The 21,967-nt window shown below is 38.0% G+C and overlaps 1 protein-coding gene across 2 annotated transcripts in view; it reads right to left on the reverse strand.

Moving 5' to 3' along the window:
* The window catches only part of NALCN (sodium leak channel, non-selective), a 280,091-nt gene extending 265,655 nt beyond the window's left edge, over positions 1 to 14,436 (reverse strand). For both annotated transcript variants that reach the window (XM_059995484.1, XM_059995483.1), the window contains exons 1-5: positions 14,329 to 14,436; positions 11,060 to 11,242; positions 2,598 to 2,681; positions 1,110 to 1,249; positions 893 to 1,021 (exon numbers count right to left, since the gene is read on the reverse strand). In XM_059995484.1, coding sequence (XP_059851467.1) covers positions 893 to 1,021; positions 1,110 to 1,249; positions 2,598 to 2,681; positions 11,060 to 11,242; positions 14,329 to 14,436 — 644 coding nt within the window. The remainder of the gene's footprint in view (positions 1 to 892; positions 1,022 to 1,109; positions 1,250 to 2,597; positions 2,682 to 11,059; positions 11,243 to 14,328) is intronic.
* Positions 14,437 to 21,967: the final 7,531 nt, after the last annotated feature.

The raw sequence follows: 21,967 nt of genomic DNA on the forward strand, positions 1-21,967 counted from the left end.
AACCACAGAATATGTACTCTTTTTCATCTAGCTTCATTTACTCAATGTAATTATCTTGAGACTCAAGATGTTATGTATATCAATATCTCATACTTCTTTTATTGCTAAATAGTAGTCATTACATGGATATACCACAATTTGTTAATCCATTTACCTGTTGATGGAAATTTGGGGTGTTACCAAAGTGGGCTATTACAAATAAAGCCTTTGTATGTATAAGCATACATAAGTCTATGTATAAGTCTTTGTATGGACATAAGTTTTCATTTCTCTTGGTTAAGCCCCAGGAATAAATGAATGGGATATATGGTAGATGTCTGTTTAATTTTTAAGAAACTGCCCGACTGTTTTTCAAAGTAGTTATACCATTTTCCATTCCCATCTTATTTAAATAAGATATGAAAATATCCTGACGGTATTATGTTCCCACGCTGAGGAAACTTTCTAAATGTACACTTTGAATTCGCTGAATCTACTTTCCCACAGGGTTACATTTTTCAGTCTGGCTTGTCTTGAGTATTTGTCTTAAACATTTGCACAAAACAATTTTGAAGCAGAGAATACAGAACATAGAGGGCACATAAATACTTTTTTAAAAATTGAGACAGAGGTTTTTCTCATGAGAACTGCAGAAAAGTCCTTATGAATCACCTAGATAAAAGTGGGAAGCAGCAGCACAGCACAGGGATATCAACTCAGTGCTTTGTGATGACCTAGAGGGGTGGGATAGGGAGGGTGGGAGGGAGGCTCAAGAGGGAGGGGATACGGGGACACGTGTGTGCATACGGCTGATTCACTTTGGTGTACAACAGAAACTAACACAGTATTGTGAAGCAATTATACTCCAATAAAGATCTATTTTTTAAAAAATGCAGTTAGTAGACAAACTTACCCTGGTTTTGTGTCATTTACTACACAGTGATAGGTAAATGTCCCAAACATCTGAACTCCTAAAATTCCATAAAGAAGTAGAAAGAAAAGGAGGAAAATGGAAACACTCCATATTTGTTCTCCTGATCGCCTAGGGGGAAAAAACACGTAAAGTAGGTAAAACTTACCCCCCAAAATCATAAACTTATCCCCTTAACTTACGTAAAAGCAGTGCTTACTTCAAAATATTTGTAATTCTGGTCCTTGGTAGTTCAAATCGGAAATAAATCCGGAATGCCCGGATCATAATTAGTGGCCGTGGGATCCGTAACATGCCCCAAGGGGACATCTGATCAACTATATCAGCGATTTCAAATACCTGCAAATTCAGAGGTGAACAAACAATTCAGACTTTCGCTTAGCAATGCTTGTAGTCAGGACTATACAGACAGCATCAGAGGTTCATCCTGTGCCCTGCATTATCTTCCACCGAAATCAACTTTCTTTGGAGCTATAGCTTTCTTAAGAGAAACAAATACATAAACTAATGAAAGTGTCGTTAATCTTGTTCATTTCCTGTATAATCCATCAAGGCACAGTTTTTATTACAAAGTGCCAACGTAGAATACAGAATAAGCATGCTAAGCCTTCCTCACTAATAATGGTCTTTGGTGGAACTTTTTGAGTATCTAGAACACAAAGTAATGGCGAAAGGGTTAAAAATACTATGAAAAAGATGAAAAAGAATTCCATTTACCAGTAGAGGCAAGATGATAATTAGGAAACGTTTGTCAATCATACAATAGTTATTAAATGGAAAAGAACATATTTAAAATGTAGGATGAAATTAATTATTGGAGAGGTGAGCTTTGTAAAAATAAGGACAGCTTATCAATAAGCACCATGATGAGTTTGCAGGATGCACTATGAATTTATTTTATTCTGATTTTTTTAAAATGAAGAATACAGTAACTTCAGTTGAATTAAATGCAAAATCAAGCCTGAATGAATGCATGGGAATGAATTCTACTGGTTTTCAATAAAATCCGTCCTTCAGGCCTTTTTAATCTATGTTCCCCATTTCTCATGGTAAGGCGTTTTCTATTAGCAATAGAGCATTTTATGTTAACCAATATTTATCCCAATGTATTTATATTATTTTAGCTATTTTTAGTGAGAATTCAGTCACATAAAGGACTGGAATTTTAATTTTTAAATTCAAATTTTTATTCTACAAATACAGAAACCTCACTCCATGTTCTTTCCTTTATTTCAATGAATATATTTCTAACATCTGCTTAATAAGAAATAATCTCATATGGTACTAATTTTTATTTCTGATTGAGAAATAATTCAAAAATGTGACTGACAATGATTAAAATGTTAGGCTTTTTAAAACCAATAAACATTAAAAAAATAATGTTTTGGGAAATTACACAATCACATGGTCTTTGGTGGAACTATTTGAGTATCTAGAACACAAAGTAATGGCGAAAGGGTTAAAAATACTATGAAAAAGATGAAAAAGAATTCCATTTACCAGCAGAGGCAAGATGATAGTTAGGAAATGTTTGTCAATCATACAATAGTTATTAAATGGAAAAGAACACATTTAATATGCAGGATGAAATATATATATACTCTTTAATATATCTATTTAGATTTTCAATGTAAAATCATGCCCATTTTGGAAAATACCCCCTTGTAATTTAAAAGTGTTTAATTACCTGTAACACCAATGAAACCCAAAGGCAAAAGACCATAAATCCATCAAAAACACACCAGCGATCTTTCACATAGGAACTATCCCCCTAAAAATAAATTTCACATGGCGTTATCAGACAAAATGAATAATTTCAAAAAACATCTGTGGAGGGAATAATCAAGTGTTAATTCAGTATAAGTTATGTACAATTTTTGTATCATAATTGAGCACACTTTCCAAAAGAACACTTTTAGCATTTTAAGTGGTATTATATATGAGGAAAATAATTTATAAAACACAAGTAACTGCAGAACTTTGCATGTAAAATTTTAAATTCATGCAAAGGTAAAACATCACTGTTTTTTCTCTTAGCCACACAGAGTCCACTACATAAGGAACCAGAGGCCATCCTACTTAATAGGCTGCTTAGGTCCTAAAACCACCTCTTCCTATAAGAACCAAGGTTAGTCCTTCACTGGCCATTGAGCACACAGTGGTCAGTGAAGGACTTTAAATCTCTGGGAACAACCATCATTAGTGGAAAATTAGCCAGGAATTCATGTTGAACTGAATTAGAAGTGAAGATGAAGAAACTTGCCTTCATTTTCAAAATAAACATATATCGACTTAACTTTAATTGGGATTTTAAATGTAAAAGAAAGATAAGGAAGACATACTACTTTCATTTTTTACTTGTGAGTCTACTCTGACATTAGAATACATTATTTTATAAAATGTTTTTAAATGTTAACTTTTTAAAAATGTAAATATACAGTATATGATGTTGATAAGTGTTACACAGAAAAATTAAAGTATATATTTTCAAATTGACTTTTAGTAAACAAATGTGTTCTTTACTTGTTGTTGAGCAAAAAGTGAGAGAAAAATATTACTTGATCTTTATTTGAAGAACTAGGCATAATTGTGATTGCTTAAAAAATGTAAAAAATTCCAAAAATGAAAACTGAAATTTTATGGGGCTCAGCAGAGAACTATTTTAAAATAGTAACAATTAAAAGTTAATATTAGGCAAGAAAGAGAATAATTACAGATCACTGGGTACACAGGCACCCAAATAGAATGAGCTTATACAATATTTTTTCCCCAACACTATTACTATTTTATTCCTATTTTGCATTAAAAAATGTTGCATGTAGTATTACTACAATTAACTTCTATTGTTGCTCATAATTTGCTTTAGTAACAAATTATGTTCAATTAGATACAGGGTAAGAGCTTCTCATTATATTGAGGTTTATTTAAAATATAAAAAGTGAGGATAAATAGTGGTATTTCCCTGGAAGGGGAACAGAATGGCAAGAACCAAGGGCAGAAGAGAGACATAATTTTCACAGAATATCCATACATGTGTCTTTTGACTAATGGTCATGTGTTATATTTTTTTAATAGATTTTCAATATTAAATTTTTTTTAAGTTGAAAATTTTAGCTTTAACAAAAATCACTTTGTCATTTGGTGCAAATAAAGTCAAAATTGAAAAACTTGGGCCTCACAAATTCACAACCTAAAATTATCAGTAACAGAGTTGGCTGAATTTTTGTTTTTTATTTACTACATAAATTTGTCTGCTAAAGAAACTGATGTTGCAAAGCTGCCCTGGAGTATAATTTGAACTACATAAAAGCATTATTTTAAATCATTTAGGGTCCCAAATAAAACAAAAGCATAAAAACACATTCGAATTTCAAATGACCTCATATTATGAAAACTGGCTTAGCAAAAACTACTACTGTATAATGTAGAAAACTATTTCTGAATTACGAAGTCATTTGAGTTGCATTATCTGGAATGTTTTCTGCTTTAGACGTTCCAGAAATTCACAGTGGCATCTGGCTGTCCCCAGTAAGAACCACCACATACTAGATGGCACATAATGGTCAACTAAAACTGGCTTCTTTTTACTTGTCTGGTATAATACGTGAAATAATCCGCTGAGCATAAGTTTTATACATTATGTTTTGGTTCCTGTTTCCAGGGGTCGTCCATTATTTATAAAAACCTTTAACAAGCTGTGTTATAGTGACCTGGGATACAAAGGCCAATAACACCCAGATTTTTCCCATCTTTTCTTTTAACCTTTTGCCCTTTAGCATCCATTGTTCTTCATGCTGTTCCGTCTTCCTGAAAAATTCCCCACAGTCTGTGCCAACTTTTCCCTCCATAGTTTGGTCTGACCACAGCCTACTCTGATCAGCACTTTTGCTCACACATCATGCTACCACCAGCAACCCAGCTCATGTAAATAAATAAGGTTCATGCTGTGTAACCTACAGAAGAGTCCTTTGTAATCCCCATCCAGTCGTTTAATGAGTTTATATTTTAGTCCCTGCAGTTTGGACTTCCTACTTAAATCTTCTCTAAACGTATTCTCTGGTGTTGCATTTAAGAAAAGGTCTATTCCCCACTGTAAATGTTTGAGTTTGTTCTGAAGATTAGTAGCATCTTGAAACTTACTAGACTACTTCGGATGGCACTCCCACCACCTAGCACCATGTACGACATACAGCAGATATTAAATGATTGATGAGATAAGCACAGGAACCATGTCTTAGAGCCTCTGTAGATTACAATGCAGGCAGTAAGAAGTCAATGCATATGCTTCATGAATGCATCCATGCATCTATCCATTCACTGAAGCTACTAAAATTGTTCCTTTAAAGAAATGATTCTTTGCAGCAAAAAGAGAAAGATGGAGTACCTTTCAATGCACTACCTTAGAGTTAAGACTCTTTTCCTTCATAATCATGAAAGATCACAGTTGAAATGATGAGATAACGTTTGGATATTTCTTGGATTAGTGTAGTTTGAATCAGCAAAGACCATGTGCCATGCAAATAGGAACCAGGTCAGGGTTTATATAATTTTTGCATTTTAATGAAATTGTAGATACGATTGAATTGTAAATATGAATTGAAATTGATATCATATCAATCATTATTGATAATCACCAAGGCTCCATAAGTGTAAAATACCTTTTAATAAACAGAATAGGGACTTTGAAACCTGGCACTTTGAAATATAATTGAAGCCAAGTGGGACTCTGCCCTGTCCCCCACCTCTTGTTTGTAGAAAAGCTCTAGCCTCCTAGGCCTTCCCAGAGTTCCAAAGAGCAAGTTTAACCACAGAAGTGAGAAAATACAGAAACAAAGGAAAACAAGGCAAAATAATAGTTTAGCCATAAAACAAAGTCAAAGACTTTTAATTCCTCTTCAAGGCCTATAGATACTATTCTGAGCCCATATCCTTGAGGTACTAAAGGATACTAAAACCTCCATCAGGTGGAGGAAGTCAACTGCATGCTGACCACCAGCACCTAGACCCCAGACTGGTTGGAACCAGAAGGCAGTCACCTCACCACCAGCTCCATGAGCTGATCATGCACTACTTGACCCTCACCCTCACCTTGCCTTTAAAACTCCTTTCCTGAAAGCCTTCAGGGAAGTTGGGTCCTTGAGCATTAGCCACCCACTCCCCTTGCTTGGTCTTGCAATAAACACTGCACTTTCCTTCAGCACAACACAGTGTCAGTAGATTGGCTTTACTGCGGGAGGGTGAGCGGACCCAAGTTTGGTTCGGTAACATAATCTCATATTGCATTTTGTGTCTGATGTATTCATCAAGTTGCCTCTTTTTCAATTTGTATTTTCAAAGACTCTTCACCATAACTGGTTAAATGGTGCTATGATTCAATTTGTCAGTACGTCCAGATCCCTTTAAAATCCTACTGTATTAATGTTCAAGTTACAATATTTGTAAATAATAAATTGTCCCTTTCCCCTGCTTCCAAAATGTGTAACCAGAACCTAACACACACGAAGGCCCAGTGGTATCTGAGAAGTTTTAATGCCTCCAATATGAAAGAAAGGTTTTAACTTGTTTGTTGCATCAACAAGAAAGAGAGAGCAGAGAGTATTTGAGTTATGGGTGGAAATCAGCAGGCTGGTGTCTGAGGAGATGAGTTATTCAAGAGCTGTCCGTCAATTTTTATAAAGATAAACACTTGGAGGCTGCCAATCAATTATACAGTATAAGAGAGGAACTTAAATTGCCATGCAAGGACTTCACAAGCAGAGAAACCAAACACATTTACCTGAAGACAGTTATAGGGATATAGGTTGGAGTTACAAAACAATATGCATGGGTGTAGTTTCATAAGCACATGATTTATTGTTCTGAGTTCCCAGGGCCCATCTGTCACTGCGTCTTAGCATTATTTTTTATTACTTCAACAGTGCTCAGAGGATGCATGCTACTTTTAGCCAGGTCTATTGCCAGACGAAAAATAGACAACTGAGAATTGTCTGAAGAATTCAGTCTGCACTACATGGAACGCTTTGCAGCAACACAAACATGTATCACCCAAATGCTTTATTTTTGCCTGTAGGGATTTGGTGAGCTAGAATGCTTCTTGGAACAAGAGTTAGTGGGGGAGGCAATTAGAAACAAATTATTGGGCAGTAGGAATTAATTGGCAGTGTAGTCAAGTTTGGGGGATGTTATAAAAGATGTGAAATCCTTTAAACACATAAATTCCTCTAATGAAAATTTTGAAGGACATTTTCTGCCGGAAGGACTTTGTGCTCCAATTTCTCTCTCCTGTCGTGCGTGGGGCGTGTGACCTCCACAGTGAGCTTCTCAAATACAAATCAGAGGGTGTCACTCTCAGATTCGTATGCCCCACGCATCTTAACTGACCACAGAAGGAAGCCTGAGCTCCTCGCAGGGCTGCAAGGCCCTCCACGGTGCAGCAGGGCTGCCTTCACAGGGTCCCTTCCAGCTGCTCCCTGAGCATCCCATCTGCTACTTCTGACTACGCAGAGTGCCCCAAGGCTCCAGGGTGTTCCAAGCCTGTGTGTCTCAAAGCGTTGCTTTTCTCTCTCTGTGAAACCCTTGACTTCCCTCTGCAAATACCCCCACCATAGACTACACCTCCTCACTTCAAGACATCACTTCACATTGCTCTTCACTGACATCTTCAAGCAGATTTTTTTCACTATTTTTTGTGCCCCCTTCCCCTGTACCTGTTTCAGACCATTATTACAGCACTTTCACAAAATACTGAAGGTCTATCTCTCACTATCTGAATTCTCACTACACAAATCTTTGCTATTTACATTTGCTAAAATACTTGCTCCCAAATCACTATGTAACTAGAAGAACCACTATAGCGAATCTGTACAGGTGCCAGTGGAAACATTGAAGTTGTCCGTGAATCCTGCAAGGAGGTAACATGTGCATGCATGCAGCTCTGCTGTTCTTGGGGGGTAAATCTTGTGCTGGCAATGTTTATCTAAATACTTAACAATTGATAAGCGTTAAGTGTATCACTACCTCCTCTTCCCTCTCTTCCCATTAGCCTTTCCAGGGACGTGGACTTGAGTCTACCAACCCAAATAAAGTATATGTGTGCATCGTGTTCTATTTTAAGCATCAGGTTACACTTTTCTTAGTAAGTTTTCACATTGTTTGGCAAAGAGTTGTACAGATATTTTAGCTGGAAATCAGTGCATAATAAACATACACTGTTAGTAAATTAAACAAATTAAATAGTGAATAATTTCATAAGAAAATTTACTTCATCAAACAGACCCCCAACAGACCAAGCAAGTCTAAACAGACCAATTTCCCTAGGAGAAACAGAAAGAAGAGGGAGTCCTACCAAAAAGGCACTAGAATCAGATGGTTTCACAGGGGATTTCGAACAAACTTTCCAAGTTAAAATAATTTCAAGATTACTCAGATTATTTTAGAGCATATAAGTGCACACACACACACACACACACAGAGAAAATCTAACATCAAAACCTGACAAAGATTAGACAAAATTTACACAAGGAAAATAATAACAAATATAATGAAATAACCGATTAAAACAGAACAAAACTGTGTCATGACCCAGCTGAGTTTTTTCTGGGAATGTAAGGATAGTTCAATTATTAGGAAATCCACGCTATTACAAGAGCTAAGGAGAAAAATCATCATTCAACAAAATTTAAAAGCTATTCAAGATGCAACCCTTGAAAGTTGGAATTAATGTTTATTCCCTTAACTTGATAAAATATGCATACTTAAAACGCAAATCCTTCAGATTACTTAATTAGGAAACATTAGAGGTGTTCTAAATAAAGCCGGGAGCTAAGCAGAGATGCGCACTGTCTCTAAAACTATTTAAAATTTTGTAGGTATTATTAGCTGGCCCAATTAAATAAGTGGCAGCAATTAGAGGCATAAGAACTGGAAAGAAAAAGGCAAACCTGTCTTTATTTGTATACGATATGATGATATGGAAATAACAAAAGAATGAATGGAAAAACTACTATAAACAATACACAAATTTAGTAAATTTAGTAAAGTGGCAGGATATAATATTAACAAACAGAAATCAACAGCCTTCATTTAAAAGAACAACAGTAAGTAAGAATACATAATAAAAGACAAGACCCCACACCAAGAGCAAAAAAAAAAAAAATATCAGAGCATAAATATAACAAAAAACGTGCAAAATCTACATGAGGAAAACTATAAAACAGTCCTTTAAGGTGCGGGAGCAGACTTGATAGAATGGAAAGATTGCCCATGATCTGGGACAGGAAGAAGTGTGTGTGGTACCAATAACCACAGGCAGAGCCAAAGACAATGACAAATGGGGAAAAATAACTGCAACTTACATCATAAAGGGCTAATATTCCTAACACACAAAAAGTGCCCAAAATTTGAGTGAAAAATAATGACAACTTGAAAATGGCCTTTATATACATAGAATCAGGTTCAACTTCACTCGTCAAATGGAAATGCAAATTAAAACCACACTGAGTTACCATTTGCCACCCAACAGATTGGCAAATATCCAAAAGTTTGACAATCTGTTTTGTGGTGACCACGTGGTGAAAGAGACACCTGTGTACATCACTGGTCAACAGTCAAAAAGGTTCAGGGAATATGGAGTAAACAGAAACTGTTAAATAGAGCCACCAGGAAGCAATTATCCAAACCTAGACTGTAGAACATTCTGCAAGACAAAAGACTCACTTTCCCAATGGATCAATGACATGGAAAATTTTTTTGCAGGGCATGTGGGGCTGAGACCTAAAGGATTTAAAGAGACTTAAATGAGATTTTAAAATATAACAAATACACTTTGTACAGCTTCTTTGAGTCCTGATTCAAAGAAGCTAACTGTAAAAGAAAATATTTTAGACACCTGGGGAATTATGAATACGGATGGGGTATTAGCCTACATTAAGGAATTATTGTTAATTGTGCTAGATGCAATATGTAAAAAAAAGATTTTGTCAGTCAGCGATGCATAAGAAGTTGTTTCTGAAATAATCTGATTTCTCAGATTTGCTTTAAAATGAAATAGAACTGGGAAAATACTGATAACTGTTGATGCTGAGTTACAGGATTCATTACAACTATAATCTCTACTTTCCTGTAAATTTTTAAAGTTCCATAATAAAAAGTTTTTAAAAAGTTAAAAGTGAAAATAGTAGTGCATTGACTGTGAACTCCCTTTTTAAAGATAGCACACAATGAATTATTGTAAAGAGAAGCAAAAAAATTGACCCAATAACTATATCTTAAGCATCATCTTGTTAAAGTCTTGAAACCCTTATACAAAATAAGGCCCTTCTTCATCAAAATTACCTCACTTGAGATGCTGATACAGCCAGTAAAAGAAAAGGCTAGGATTTGAGTCAAATCTGTCATTTGTCAGACCCTAACACCCAATCTGCTGTTTCATTATACCATTGTCTCTCGAAATAGTACAATTTGAAATACTTTAGAGACAGCATCATCTACATATTTTTAATGAAGGTTAAAATATAAATAAATAAAAATCCTCTGCGAAGGTTAGGGTTACAGAAGAAAGAGATATCCCGGGACAGAAATTTTCTTCCTTTTCTTTTTCTTTCTTTTCCTTTTTCTTTTCTTTATTTATTTATTGTCTCCCAATGGTGCCAATTTCATGTTACACATTCCTTGTGTTACAGTCCTGGAATTCCTTTCCATTTCAAGTCCTTTCTTTTTCCCTCTTAATATGTTCAGAATGCCTCAGGTGAATGACATCCTGCTGATTACCATCGCACTGCAAATTTATCACATGACGTTTATTCTGCGTTCCATGAACCAACAGGTGCCTCCTTGGGCTAGGTGGCATACTCATCCCATAGGTGGCATGAAAGACCCTCTTCCGGCCTTCACGAAGTCAGCAGTGGGGCCATCTAGCTCCTTCTCAGATATTCCAAGACTTTGTGCCTTACACAATTGACTTCACTTTTTAATTATTCTTAAGGTATTATATTTTCACCAACATCTGGAGTTATACCCTTTTTAAAAAGACTTCAATATCGATAAAATAAAGAGACGTTTTGTTTGACTGAAATTAATGTGAAAGCATTAAACTGATTTAGATTCTCAATGCATTTTGGTTTTCAGCTTAAATAACATGGAAACACTCACCTTGACAATCCCCCGGATGTGCATTTTTGCTATCATCTCTGCCGTGTAGAGAAACATCAACAGAGTGTCCAGGGTGAACGTCACGTACTGCAGAGGAGGGTAGTGTTCGAAGGTCATGGGCGTGTTCATGCAGACAGAAATGACGCTGATGATGGCACAGATGCGCAGCAGAGAATGAACCCACTGCAGAGATGGTCCGGAGTTACTATCTTGATGCCACGAAATATCCTAAACTTGTGTTATGAACCATGCTATTTGGAAAACGTAATAACGAGATGGAAATATTTCACCAGTAGGGAGAAAAGGAAGAAGGAAACTAACACGTTAAATACTTGTAACGTGCTAAATATTTTCACGTATTTTACATCGTTTAATTCTCAAAGCAGCCTAATTTTCACATGAAAACACTAAGACTCAGGAAGGTTAAGGGGCTTGTCTGTGGTCCTGCATTAATAAAAGCCAAAGCTTCGATGTTAACCAGGTCAGGCTACCCCAACGGCTCTGATACTTACCAGGGCATAAGGCCATAATATAGGGAGATTCTGATTCAATCAATATACGTATTGATAAAAAAGTGATATGCTATTACTTTCATAGTTTTTTTTTTTTGCGGTACGTGGGCCCCTCACTGTTGTGGCCTCTCCCGTTGCGGAGCACAGGCTCTGGACGCGCAGGCTCAGCGGCCATGGCTCACGGGCCCAGCCGCTCCGCGGCATGTGGGATCTTCCCAGACCAGGGCACGAACCCGTGTCCCCTGCATCGGCAGGTGGACTCTCAACCACTGTGCCACCTGGGAAGCCCCTACTTTCATAGTTTTTTATGCACTATGAGCACCTAGAAACGGGGACCATATTTATTGTAATTTCCCTGGAATCTAGCACAGTGGCCTATCCTAGTAGACCTCAAATGCTTCTTAAAATAAATTGATACATATTCCATAAGAATGGTTTTCTTTCTATTTTATCTTATATGTAACATCCTTATATAAAAATATATTTTAAAATCTGCTCTCATCCTATATTTTCAAAGCTTAATAATAAATGGACTTTCCTCTTTACTTTGGAGAACATGTTTTATAAAAATTTAGCCCAGGTATCTCTCCTAAAATGCCAAAAGTAAGTTTGTGTGCAATTCTGGCAGTGCACGTGCTGTTTGAAGACTTTCCTTAACCCCAACCTAAAGAAGTAGGAATTAAAGAGATAAATGTGTGTGTATACATCTGTATATGTGTAGGACATAAAATTACTCATGTATAACATCTTATTATGAAAACTAATACCTAGGATAAAAAAATATTAACGCATCTGCATGCTAAACCTACACAATTTATATTACTAGCTAATCAGTTAGTACACAATTCCTAAACGTAATCTCAATGTGTTATTTCTTGACTGTCCTGTATATATATGCAGTCACATTAATCCTTTAATATACTCCCTGAAAGAAGATGTTTTAGTTTCATAGTAGATGGTTCTGCAGCTACACAAGCTAGCAAGCACCCACAATGAGAAACAGAAAACCTGTCAGAACTTTGAGGAGACTCAGACACTTGTAGGCTGGTGAGTGGGTTATAATATTAATGACAGTTGTAATATTTTCATGAAGACATAATGCTGCTAATTCCATACCATATAAGTCACTGATGATTAACTTTAAAAGTTGATGTACTTTTCATGGCAATTAGGAAGCGCTTCAATAAACATCAGTGTGTAAATTTAGCCCCATCTGGGCCTCCAACACAAAGGATCTAATTACCCAAGAGTTTCAAAAGATGGGTTCTCCCACAACAAAACTGTAATGAATTTAAAGAATGAATTCTCATTAAGCATTAATCATTCTAGTGTTTACACGCCTACATCTATAACACTACCTTCTTCAGAAGTTCTCAGAAAGCTCTGTATGTGGTGGATACTAAGAAAAAGTTAGCGACTGCTTTATTGTCTATTCTGTTCAAAGTCGCTAAACATGAATGGAAGACCTACTATGTGTCAGAAATTATACTGGGCTCTGAGGACACACAAATAGAAACAACACAGTTTTGACTCATCACTACTTTCAGTCTGATGTGCATAACATAGATATTTATATACAATATCATTTCTACTTACATATAAAGTAGGATAAGTGGAAAGAGAAGAGGTTCATTCCATCTGTGGTGGGGAAGGGTCAAAGGAGGAAACTCAGAACGGATGGGAGCAGGGGTCACATCTGAGCCAGCCTTCATGGGTGAGGGTGATGTGACTCATCTGAGCTGCTGGGAAAGGGTCTCCGGGCAAAGGAAACAACGTGAAGTGGCCGAACATCTCAGAGGAGCAGGAAGCCACCGACAAGTGAACAGAGTGTATGTAGATGCAGGGAAGGGCAGTTGCTGAACAAGTTAGAACCACAATATAAAGGGCTCTGCATGTGATACTAACGCATTTTGATTTGCACTGTAGGTAAAAGGGATGTTTCAATGATCGTAAAGCAGAAGGGTGATGGAAACAGACACGGAAATGTGGAAAGAAATGTGAGCAGGCGAGAAGCAGTCTTGAGGACAGATTAGATGGGAAAGGACAGGGGGACTAAGGCCGATCATCTTTATCATGGTCAAGGTCAAGGGAAAGGCAAGCACTGCGAGAGTAGCTGTTCATTTCCTGAATTCAGCCCCTGTTGCTGGTTTGAGAAAGGAGTTTATACCACTCAGGATCCTAGAGCTGAGCTTCCCAGCCCTGTGGCTATGCCTTCCGCCCCAGCTCTGGCTGCTAGACTGTCTCGTGTACAATGACACTTGGTGTAGCCAGGCTTCCCCTCAAGTTCCCATCAGCTTAATTAGGCAGAGAAGGTGACAAAATTCTTCAGAGACACTATCCACTATCTCATTAACCTTTCCGTGCAACTCAGAAGGAGACCTTTAATTCCAAACATCTGATTGTCTCCTCAGGTGCCTGCATCATGAGAAGGTAAGTAAAGGAAGTCTGGTCGAACAGGTTCCTCATCTCGGTCTCCAGCTTTGGGTCAATCTGAGAAGTGGTATTAACTCTACATTTCGTGGCTCTGAAGGGAGAAGGGGGAGCCAGACCACCTCTCATGCCTTCCTCTGTGAATAACTCACAGCGGCACCTCATTATTTCATCGGGATTGTTCTCAACCTCCAGACTCCGAGACTCATCCACGTTCTACTGCAGTTCAGACATTTCAAAGCCAAAGCTACATGAGTTTTGAATGAAATGAATCAAATTTCCTTTATATCAGCGTGGGCCTCTCCACACTTCCCAAAAGAAACTTACTGGCTTGTTAATCCAGAGTATGTCTGCATTGTCCGACAGAGATTCATCAGGACCAAAGTCAGTGACCGGCTGGGCCTCCACTCTGGAGCTCTGCTTCCTTTTGAGCATGCTGAAGTTAGCTCTGGGGAGCAAGTTCAAAACCACAGTCTGGAAGAGGAAATGGAGAGTGTGTTAGTGCCCTAACCCATCCTTACGCTAATCACAAAAACAGAGTCCCCCATGCGTGCCTAGGCATTTGTTAATTACACCCATGTTCTATTGTACTGTTTATAATCAATACATGCAGCTAGAAATTTTTAAAGGATGAGATAAAAGTTAATAAAAAGACTTGAATTTTTTTTTTTCTTTTATGAATTTTGTAACTATATCAATTCTTCTACCAACCTTGAAGTAAACCCAAAGCATACTGAAGAGGGGTATGATGAAATGCTTGCTTTCCACTTAGATTTTCACAATTCTGAGTCATCCCCATCTTGCTATACATGTCACCTCCCTTTAGAGGCCACAATCCAGCAGCTACACGTTGGGCCCTCAGGACACAAGTAGCAAATATTAAGTGCAAAAATGCGGGAGGAGATACTGTAAAGGCAGGCAGTGCCTGATCACCCCTGCACCCACAGAGACTTCTCCTTTGATTAACACCTGCATTGAATCTTTTTGTTTTTTTAAATATTTATTTATTTATTTATTTGGTTGTGCCAGATCTTAGTTGCGGCTCACAGGCTCCTTAGTTGCAGCATGCATGTGGGATCTAGTTACCTGACCAGGGATCAAACCCCTGCACTGGGAGCTCGGGGTCTTAATCGCTGCACCACCAGGGAAGTCCCTGGCTTGAGTCTTAAAGGAAGGAGAGGAGCTAACATTTTCTGGATATGAACTATGTTTTGGGCACTTAGCAATGATATTTAATTTTTACAACTGGTGGAAGAAAGGAAACATCTTGTCTTTTTATGCAAGCATGAGGAAGTCCAGTCTCGAGGCAGCAACCAAGGTCACCAAAGCAAACTTGAGGTTTTAAAAGAAGCTCTGACTACAAAGTCTAAGGTGTTCGTCGTAGACCAAACTGGTGCTGAGGAATGATTAGGAGAATTTCTAAAGGCAGGTGAGGGAGGGTAAAGGTCCTCCAGGCAGCACACAGCCATGGCGACGCCGAGTCAGGAAAATGCAGTAGTTCTATCACCAGGAAGGTGCGCTGGCTCTGCTCTCTGCTGCTCCTTGGGGCTGGAGAAAGAAACCTAACCAAGGTCAGCGAGTGCCACTCAATCCTCGCAGGAGCAGAAGAACAAGAATGTGTTTGCAGATTGTATACGTGTGTGCAACATTCACTGGGAAAGAGAACACAGAAGCTCAGGACCAATCGCCTTTGATCCGATTCCCTGTGTTCGAGCGCCTACCTCTGTGTCTGTTCTCCTTGATGCACCAAGGTAGGTGCATCTGCCTGGCCCTTTTATTCCCAGAAGAAATCAAGCTAATTGCCTTTAAGACGTGCTAGGTATTTCCAGGCTGCCTTGCCCTGAATATTGGATTTGAATATGGGTTTTGCAGCAGGCTGCACTAATTAATTTTATTTTACATAATTGGAGTTAGGGACTCTTGACATTGATATGTAAATATATGCAGAATATTCAAATTATGCTTGTTCTCGGATTTACTGTGGAGCGGGGGAACATCTGGTGGCCTCAATTTGGGATGCTTCTTGAATGACAGTCTCCTATGTACCCCAAAACTGGATACAGAATCTTTTAGAAATCCTTCAAGATTACACAAGGCAAAGGAGGAAATAAAGAGAGGTTTTACAAGGTAGTTCAAAGATGATACAAGAAAAATGCATAGGCCTAGCTACTAGCCATAACACCTTTCCACTGAGCCAGTGGAAGCTTATGAATGGCCATTTAACTGCTCTGTGATCTGGCCGTAAGTTAAGGTCTCAAAAAATTTTGATGTATAAATGTGAAATCTTCACATATGAATTCCATGCACCTTGTATTACTAATATTCCATCTGGAGCAAAGCCGATTTTTGATTATGGATTTGTTATCTTAGAGAAGTAGACACACAGAATTTATTTTTTTAAAAATCTCCACGATGGCTATATTTGAGCCACCAAAACAGTGCAACTACAATGAATGACATTAATTATCATCCACTTTCAAAATCTACCTAATACAAAAGTGTCACCAAATCAAACAGTGCCCAGGAAAACCTGGTTAATCCACATACATATTAAAACTCAACAAATATGTATTTATCAACAACTAGCTCCTGAATCACTGAACCTATAACTGATTTAATAATATTAAATAAGTTCAAGTTACAAATCTATGAAGAATCCAAAATTAATTTGAGGCAATTAATTGTAATAATTTTCCTTTATATACAGAAATATTGTCATACACGTTCATTCAGGTTGAATCAATATAACTGAGTACAGCAAACCTATTATTCCCCTGATAAAGACCAGGAGGAATAAATATTTAAGTGTCCTAGGTACGCTTATTATTTTGATGGGAAATTGCTCCTGTGTATCTTAGCCTTATCATTATCATGTACTTATAACACGATTTTTTTTCTCTGTTTACAGAAGTGTCCTTCATAAGGCAGTGCGCTAAGTTTGACAAGCGGGGTCTCCAGTTGCTTTTTCATACTTATTAAAAGCAGCTGGTATTTAAGTAGTTCAACAGTGGGTGGAGGCTGCACAGTTATAATATGTTCATTGGTGAATCTTTTACTTGGAAACAGCTAGTGGCAACTCAGGGAGAAAAGACACTTTGATTCATGGTTCTCTTTTAAATGGTTAAAATCCAGTTTTGTAGTCACCCCAGCTCTCTCTGGACCAAAAGAAAATATATTCATTTTTCTTTAGCTGTGAGGTACTCGCAACCCTGTTGGTCTTTTCTTCTCCTTGGAACTCTCTCGGGTTTGCATTCGTCTTTTGAATCTTCCATCTTCTACATTATGGTTTCTAGCATGTCCTTTACCTGCTGTCCTGTGTGCCTGTCCTCTGTACTTAACCCCTCAAATGAGCATCTGTTCCCACAGTTTCCATCACTGTCTGTCGATGGCCAGCAGCTTCTATTACTGAGTCATGTACCTACGTGGCTTCTCCCTCAACTGTAGCCATGCCAACACCATCATCACTTGAAAATCAACAGGACAGGTGCTATCAGTCTGACATACTTCTACTTCACCCCTTCCTCTCAATTCCCAGATCCTACTGCCCTGAACTTTCCTAGTCCCTGCAGGCAGGTCTCCACACGTGCACTGACTCCCTCGTCACAGATCCTCACTGGTGACTTCTTTCCTCCCTCCTCACTCCACGTATGTCCAAGGCCCCTTTCCCTTTATCCCCGTTACTAGAGCCCTTTCCAGGCCATGGGACCTCAGGTCTGGATGGTCACAAACATCACCCCTTTTTTTTTTCCGGCCACGCTGTGCAGCTTGCAATATCTTAGTCCCCCAACCAGGGATCGAACCTGGTCCCGGCAGTGAAAGCACAGATTGTAACCACTGGACCACCAGGGAATTGCTGACATCACCCTTTCTAATATGTCCTGTCTTTTATATTAGAATCAGCTTCCCAACACACTGAGATGGTCTTTCCTGTAACCCAGGCAACCTCCCCTTATCCTGTTTCCCATTCATTCATTCACACAGAAAATACTACGAATCCACTGTGACTTCCATCAGTTGATTTCCTCCCAAATTAAGCTGACCGCCATGTAAAAGACTCCTTCCCACACAGATGTTTACTGAGGGCTTATCCCGTGCCAGGCCTGATTCTAAGTATGTCATATATCATGTCATTCGATTCTTACAAGAACCACTTCACAGATCAAGAAATTTAGGTACAGAGATGAGCCAGGATATAAACCAAGACAAAGTGATTCACGGAACTATTAAATTAAAAATTAAGTACAGTATAAAATAGATAATAAAACTACTTTTCAACATTTTTTCTTTTTTCTTTTTTTAAAGCGTGATCTTTTAAAAAATATTTATTTATTTATTTGGTTGCGCTGGGTCTTAGTTGTGGCTCGCAAACTCTGAGTTGCGAGATCTAGTTCCCTGACCAGGGATCGAACCCAGGCCCCCTGCATTGGGAGCTCGGAGGCTTAACCACTGCACCACTAGGGAAGTCCCTCAACACTTTCTCATCATACAACCTTGTAATTCTAAACCCTCTTAGCATTGATTATTGTTTGCGAAAATACTACAGACATTCTCTTTTCTTAAAACTGAATCCGTTTGTATTATATGAGTCATATTATAGTTATTCCAGCCACACATTGATAAAAATGTGTCGATTTTTTTTTTCTGGTAAGAAATCATCAAACGCCTTATCAAATCTATCTAAATGTCACTTTCAGATAGCTGAAGTTATTATGCATGTATCCAGCCTTTTTCCTTGAGGATGAATCCTAGAAATAGTCTATTATGCTTTTATCATCTTTTGTTTAAATTGTGGGGAAAAAAATACATAAAGAAGCATTTACTAACGCCCATCTGATAATCTTACATCATGTAGTAAAGAGACAGCTGTAGTAAAGAGACAGTAAAAGAGACAGCTTCCTAAGGATGACAGATTTCTTCATTTCTTAGAGTTAGTTTTAGTCTCATAAATTCTTGACCAAATGTGCTGAGAACATGAAAAATAGAAAACAGATCTGACTTATGATACATGGGTAAAAGAGTGTATGTTTTTCTGCAGAGATTATATTAGGGCAGAAAGAAGAGCTTTATTGAGAGAAGTCCTTCTGTCATAGTCAAAATGCAAAGCTCAGGGCACTCTCAGGGTTGTGATTCTATTTTGTAGTGTTCTTTGTTCTTCTAGCAAAGAAAATCCAGACTAAATAGAAGCTACCAATCAGAAGTTAGCAAGTGGCAGCTGTTTATTCAACAAAAGAACCATTTAATCTAAAAGTTTCTAATAATAATGTGTTTGGCCATCCCAAGAAATGGTACACTTCTTTCCAGATATTCTCAGAGAGAATGACTACACACACATCGTGCAGTTTACAGAAAGGACTTCTATTCCACCTGGGAGTTTGCAAAAGATTACCTCCCAAGAGACTTCCAATGATTAAAATTTCTTAACACACTCTTGAAGCTGCTCATAATTTTATGCATTTTATCAACTCAGGGTAGCATGGTGGTCTGTAAATTACTGTATCTAATTTTAGAAGAGAATCAAGCTTAAGCATTATGCATTCTTTTTTTTTTCCACTTGAAAGATGAGAGCAAACATTTATCAAAAGCTGGCTCTGTGCCAGGCACTATTCCAAGGTTGTAATACCCCTTTGATGTAGTTTTTAGTATTATCCCCATTGTACAGATTAAAAGTCTGAGGCGAGCTTGCCCAGATCCACATGAACTGGAAGCAAGTTTAGAACCCAGGGAGTCCATTTTGTTGGGAAACAGAGGTAGGGGAGGGAGGGAGAGAATGGGCAGAGAATTTGACTTACTTTTTAACTTCAAGACCTTTTGTACAATTCAAATGTTTTGCAACAGTGATGAATTTCATTGTAATTTCTTTAAGACAAGTAAAATATGAAAATCATCAGTTTTTAAGCATAAACAAATGACACCTGACATTTGCTGAGGATTTATCATGTGTGAGGCTAAGAGCTTTGAGTGGATTATCTCATCAACTGCTTGCCACACCCCAATAAAGCAGGTGTCTCCGTTATTCCTCTTTTACAGATGACAATGAAGTTTAGAGAAGGTGAGTGCCTTACCCAAGGTCACTTTCTGACCTTTACCCCCATGATATTCAGTTGTCCTTGTCTTTCAACCTGACCTTTCCAGGGCTTTGTGAATAGAACTTTCTCTTTCCCCAGCGAACAGAGATGGGGAGTCTCCAAGTTCTGGCCTCTCCCAAGTCTGAGTAGTGAAACTAAATTAGAGCAAGGCAGCACCTAGACTGCAATGCCCCGGGGCAAGTGCATCCTGTTCCCAAAGTACCCTTTGCTCTTGAAACTTAATTGGCCCAATGCGATGCATCTTTTCTTCTAATTGGTTCCTAGTGGTTGGAGGAAAGGCAGGCAGCTGCCTGAGTCCTAGGTCTGCCTTAGCAACAGCAGAGCACATCACTTAGCAGGCAAACTAAAACATCGTTAAAACTGGACCCCAGATCACAGCAGCAATCTCTCTTTCTGTATCTCTCTGCCTCTCTCTCTCCAAATGCACTTTCCATTTGGGTGCTTTCTCATCTACGTCTTGGCCCTAGCTAAATCGGGATGCAGCCCTGCAAAAACAGTGTTACATGCGTGGTCCAGTCTCAGCAGGATAGCAAGAGCCACCCAAGATGGGCCACCAAACAGAGGAAGCTAAACATTTCAAAGGGCCATCTCCAACCGCCGGCTCTTCTTTTCTCGTTTCCTTTTGTCAACACACTGATTAAAAACAGAAAATGGTTCCCCACTTTTTATACTGACTCTACTTCCTACATCCCAAAGAAAAGCAGCATATTTTTTTCTAGCTCTTTCTACAAATACTTCAAAACAGTCTCATTACTTCCTCAAAGATTCAGTTCTGTTTCATTTTTAATTGTGAAAATTGAATTTTCTTTGACCTTTAAAAATCACTAGATTTGGTATAGGAATTCAGGCTAGACTATGATGTCCCAACACCACTGCACCCTGCATGCCAAACTAAAACAGCGCATCAGTAGGAGAGGGTTAGAAGTTGTATTTGTCTCCTAAATCACTGTATTGGTTACAAAATGAGGCAATCAGCTCACACATGTAGGATGACCATCCTCTTTCCAACCTCTCTACTCAGAAAATTCAGTCAATCCTTTTAACAAGCCGTAGCCTTTCACTCCAAGTTTAGAAAGGATATGTATTTTTAATTTTGTGAGTTATTTTGGGTACAAGGTAGGTGTAAGAAATTTTTAAGAAAAGAGTATCAGAGTTAAAAATCACCACAGGCTGATGGTATAATTTTCTTAGAAAGGTCCAGTTTCCTCCAGGTCGTGGCAGAAGTTTCATGGGTTTTCATCATCCAATAGTCCAATGACGGGCATATTATTTTAAGAAACTGCTACTATCATTAAATATTATGAAAGATCAGAAAAGGAGATTATCTCTTTTTATTGTAGTCAATTAACCTCATCATGAATTTGCAATGGTTGGACAAAGAAGATGGATGCTTAAAACAGTGGTTTTCAAAACTTTTCCATACAGTAGTTAAATAGTATGGAAAATGAAAATGAGCTATCTATTTATGTATGTGTGTGGTTGTTTAATTTTGTAACATGAATTCACAAAATTTGGACAATGGTGAATGTTTTAAAATAGTAGTTTCCAAAGATGATTAACATCTGAATCATTAGGGAGGTTTGGAAACACCCTCAACCATGGGCATCTTTCACCTCAGACATATACTAAAACAGAACCTTGCAGGGTAAAGTATGGGAAATGGTGTTTTTAAAAAACACTCCCCAGGTGATTCTTAACACACTCTCCCAGTGCTGGTCCCAATAGTGATGGAACCACTGGTCTAGATGCTCAGAAGAGCATTTTGACACTACAGAAATTATAGGTGATAGTCAAGACTGGTTATTGGGGGAAAAAAATAAGGGAGACTGGTATAAACAATAAAGGTAAAATAGAAATCTGAGACAAAAATTTTGATCTAT

Source organism: Delphinus delphis, chromosome 18, assembly GCF_949987515.2.
Source record: "Delphinus delphis chromosome 18, mDelDel1.2, whole genome shotgun sequence".
Classification (NCBI taxonomy): domain Eukaryota; kingdom Metazoa; phylum Chordata; class Mammalia; order Artiodactyla; family Delphinidae; genus Delphinus; species Delphinus delphis.